Genomic DNA, 3,875 nt, shown 5'->3' on the forward strand with positions numbered 1-3,875 from the left:
GTTTTGACACAAGACACAAAAACCAAGTAAGTAGTTAGTACTAACCTCCCCCAGACTTAAACAACACTGTCCCCAGTGTTATCAAAGAAGGGAAAAGGCAAGAAACAAAAATTGTGTTGAAAAATTGAATGAAAAAGTGAACAGATTCTCGGGTTACCCAGTGGTGTCGATCGATACCATGCAAGGCAGCATCGATCGACACCTTCGGCGAATGGTGAATTCTGGCCGAATCTCCTTGTTAGTTGCAGTTAGTTGTGCGTGTTGTTTGATCAGTCCTTTGATGTTAATTCTGTTAAGAAGCACTCAAACACAAACACAGGTTAAAAGCAACATGATAGATAGATAGTTCATAAATCCAAACAACTTTCAAACACAAACTAACTCAAAGCAAAAATAAAAATGACTCAATCCTAAAAAAGGAAAAAAATAAAAAGAAACCGTGATCAGAAGCTAAAATGAAACAGAAACATCATCAGCACCATCATCACCATCAGTATCGTCAGCATTCGCAACATCCTCAGCATCCTCAGCAGATGGTGAAGATGGTGAAGGGGACCTGCGCCTAGTACGCCTGGTAGGACGAATGCAGCCACACTGGGAGAGTCGAGCCATGCCATTCCAGATGGCACGCAAAGCAGAAACCACATAAGTCTGATGAGCTCCCTGGTCCATAGTAGCGGGATCCTCTGATGGCTCTGGAAACTCAAATGCCGCAGTCCCAGAAGAAGAACCAGTCTCAAAACCCCCAGCAGGGTTAGTAGCAGCTGCAGCATCAGTAGTAGTCCGCGAAGTGCGATAGCGACGGGAAGGAGCATAAACAACATAGTCATCTGGTGAAGGGCGAAAACGCAACTGCTCAGGATCATCACCGCGGAGTGCGATGGTGGTAACATCAGGTCGTGGAAGGCGGACAAAGTGCTCTCCTGTCTCATCAACAAACCTCCACAACAAACCTGGTTTCAGCCAGTGTGCACTCCTCAAATATGGCTCATCCATAAGCTGTCTCCTAGTGATAACACTATAACAAGTAATAGGAATCTTCTTGAACTGAAGGATAGCAGTAATAAGGCTCCCCACAGCCTCTCTCTTAACTCCAGTACCCGAAAATGGCTTGGTCTGAAGCTCAACCAAGTGATGTGCGAAAATAGCCCCAAGGTTGAGGCACTGAGGGTCGCGACGTTCAGCAGAAGCCAAAGAAGGGATCATGGAACGCAAAGCAATGTTCAGAAAATTAAGCTCTGCTGCTCGCATCTTATTAGGCTCCATCTTACACTGCAAAGTGGTAGCAACAGCCCTAAGAACATACCGTAGTACAGGATGGCGGACCTCTGATTGAAGCATCTTCTTGGAATTATAAGGACCAAGTCCTATGTAGGACCACAAAGGAGAGAGATCCTCATAGTGCTTAGGCAAAGCAACATTCTGATAAAAACGAGTCCAGCGAAACACATCACACAAATGAGCAAAATGGATTTCATAAGGCATTCCATTGATGAAGAAATGCAATGCACCCCCAAACGCATCTGGTGCTCGCTCATTTCTGTAAGTGACCCTAACTGATGCCATGAACTGTCGCACTAAATCCGGGTACAAATCATACTGCCTAGTACAAACAGTTCCTAATCCCATCCTATCAATCAAATCCAAGACCTCATCATGAATTCCCAACCTACGAAGAATGACAGGATCAACAAACCTTGTAGGCTCAATCTCAACTCCCAACCATGCATTGTAGAGCATTGTTTCATACTCTCCCCAAACACCCACTGGCCTGTTGATGAATTCAGGCTTATTAAACTCAGGAAGCTTGTGTTGAGGCCATTCTCTCTCTGATGGAATTGGTTGACCTTCTTCTTTTGGCCATGGGAACCTTGATTGAATGGGAGATGGAAGAGAGAGGTCAGGTAAGGTTGCTGAGGCTGTCGTCGAACATCGTGGAGGCTGGGGAAGGTCCGCCGGAGCTCGCGGAGGCGGACGGCGGTCGGATTGACGAGGTGGCTGAGCTGAAGAAGAAGCTTCGCCGTCGTTCTTTCGAGTCCTCTTGTTGGCTGTCATCACTCCCAAACACGAAATTGACACTAGATCCAGGTAGAGGAGAGAAAATCGAGTGGATTAGAGCTTGGAATCACTCAAAACGAAGTTGAAATGAGAGAGTTATGAGCAATTTAGGGTTTAGTCGATTTGGGGGTGAAATGAGGAAGAAGACGAAGTCTCGCGATTTTAATCGGTCTTCCTCGGGTTTAAGTGGTATCGATCGACGCCGATATAAGGTAGCATCGATCGATGCTCCTTCTGTTGGACCCGGCCCAGTTTCGATCCCAAGCCCATTCAACTGAAACCCAGCAAAAATCAAACCCGATGGCCCGTTTTCTCGCCTCTGTCCATAAGAGTGTCGACCGATGCTCATTACATGGTATCGGTCGATGCTCGCTCTGATCAATGGTATCCGTAATTTTTTTATTTTTTTTTCTTTTTTTTTCTGAAATAATAAAACTCAAAACCAAAAATTAATATGTTAGTGATCCTAAAAAGCAAAAATTCAAAATAATTAATTCTTACCAGTGGGTTGCCTCCCACTTAGCGCTTGTTTTAAGTCATTAGCTTGACTTGGCAGCGGATTAGGCAGAGGGTGCATCCTCCAAACGCACAATGTGTCCGTCTGGTATCTCAGCTTTTGCCCAATAATGTTTCACCCTTTGGCCATTAACAGTAAATTCCTCCCCTTTTGAGTTCAACAGCACAATAGCTCCATATGGTCTGACTTCTTGAACAGTAAAAGGACCAGACCAGCGGGAACGCAGCTTTCCAGGAAACAGCTTCAAGCGGGAATTGTAAAGGAGTACCTGGTCATTTGGCTCAAAGTGTCTGGAGATGATCTTCTTATCATGATAAGCCTTGGTCCTCTCCTTGTACAGCTTGGAATTCTCAAATGCATGAAATCTCAGCTCATCCAACTCATTCAACTGCACTAACCTTCTCTCTGAAGCTGTCTTGGCATCAAAATTCATCAACTTAACTGCCCAGGCTGCTTTGTGCTCTAACTCCACTGGAAGATGACAGGCTTTCCCATAAAGCAGATGGAAAGGAGTAGTGCCAAGTGGTGTCTTATAAGCAGTCCTATATGCCCAAAGTGCATCATCAAGCTTCATAGCCCAATCTTTTCTTGTAACACCCACTGTTTTCTCTAGAATCTCCTTAATCTGCCTGTTGGAAACTTCAACTTGTCCACTGGTCTGAGGATGATATGGGCTAGCCACTCTATGTTGAACACCATACTTTTTCAGCAGCTTCTCAAACACTTTATTGATAAAGTGCTTACCTCCATCACTGATGACAATTCTAGGAACTCCAAACCTTGGAAAGATAATGGTCTTAAACAGCTTAAGAACCACAGCAGAATCATTGGTTGGACTTGCAATTGCTTCAACCCACTTGGAGACATAGTCAACAGCCACTAAGATGTATTCATTCTTGTAAGAGGAAGGGAATGGTCCCATAAAGTCAATGCCCCAGCAATCAAAAACTTCAACCTCAAGGATAAAGTTTTGTGGCATCTCATGCCTCTTACTAATCTGACCTTTCCGCTGACAAGCATCACATCTGGAAACAAACTCATTAGCATCCTTGAACATTGTGGGCCACCAAAACCCAGCTTGTAGAACTTTAGACACTGTCTTGAAAGTAGCAAAGTGTCCAGCATAATCTGATCCATGACAGTGAAAAAGAACATCAGGAACTTCTGTCTCAGCTAGACATCTTCTGTAAACACCATCACTGCAATGCTTATACAGATAAGGCTCATCTCAATAATATCTCCTTAGCTCTCTTAAGAACCTCTTCTTATGATAGCCTGTGAATTGATCAGGTTCTACCTC

The 3,875-nt window shown here is 44.3% G+C and overlaps 1 protein-coding gene across 1 annotated transcript in view; it reads right to left on the reverse strand.

Annotated features, from left to right (window-relative positions):
• LOC104715518 (protein NYNRIN-like) overlaps positions 2,619-3,875 on the reverse strand; it is a 3,291-nt gene continuing 2,034 nt past the window's right edge. The window contains exon 3 of the mRNA XM_019230013.1: positions 2,619-3,774. Coding sequence (XP_019085558.1) covers positions 2,619-3,774 — 1,156 coding nt within the window. The remainder of the gene's footprint in view (positions 3,775-3,875) is intronic.

The sequence above is a fragment of the Camelina sativa genome, chromosome 9 (assembly GCF_000633955.1).
Source record: "Camelina sativa cultivar DH55 chromosome 9, Cs, whole genome shotgun sequence".
NCBI lineage: Eukaryota > Viridiplantae > Streptophyta > Magnoliopsida > Brassicales > Brassicaceae > Camelina > Camelina sativa.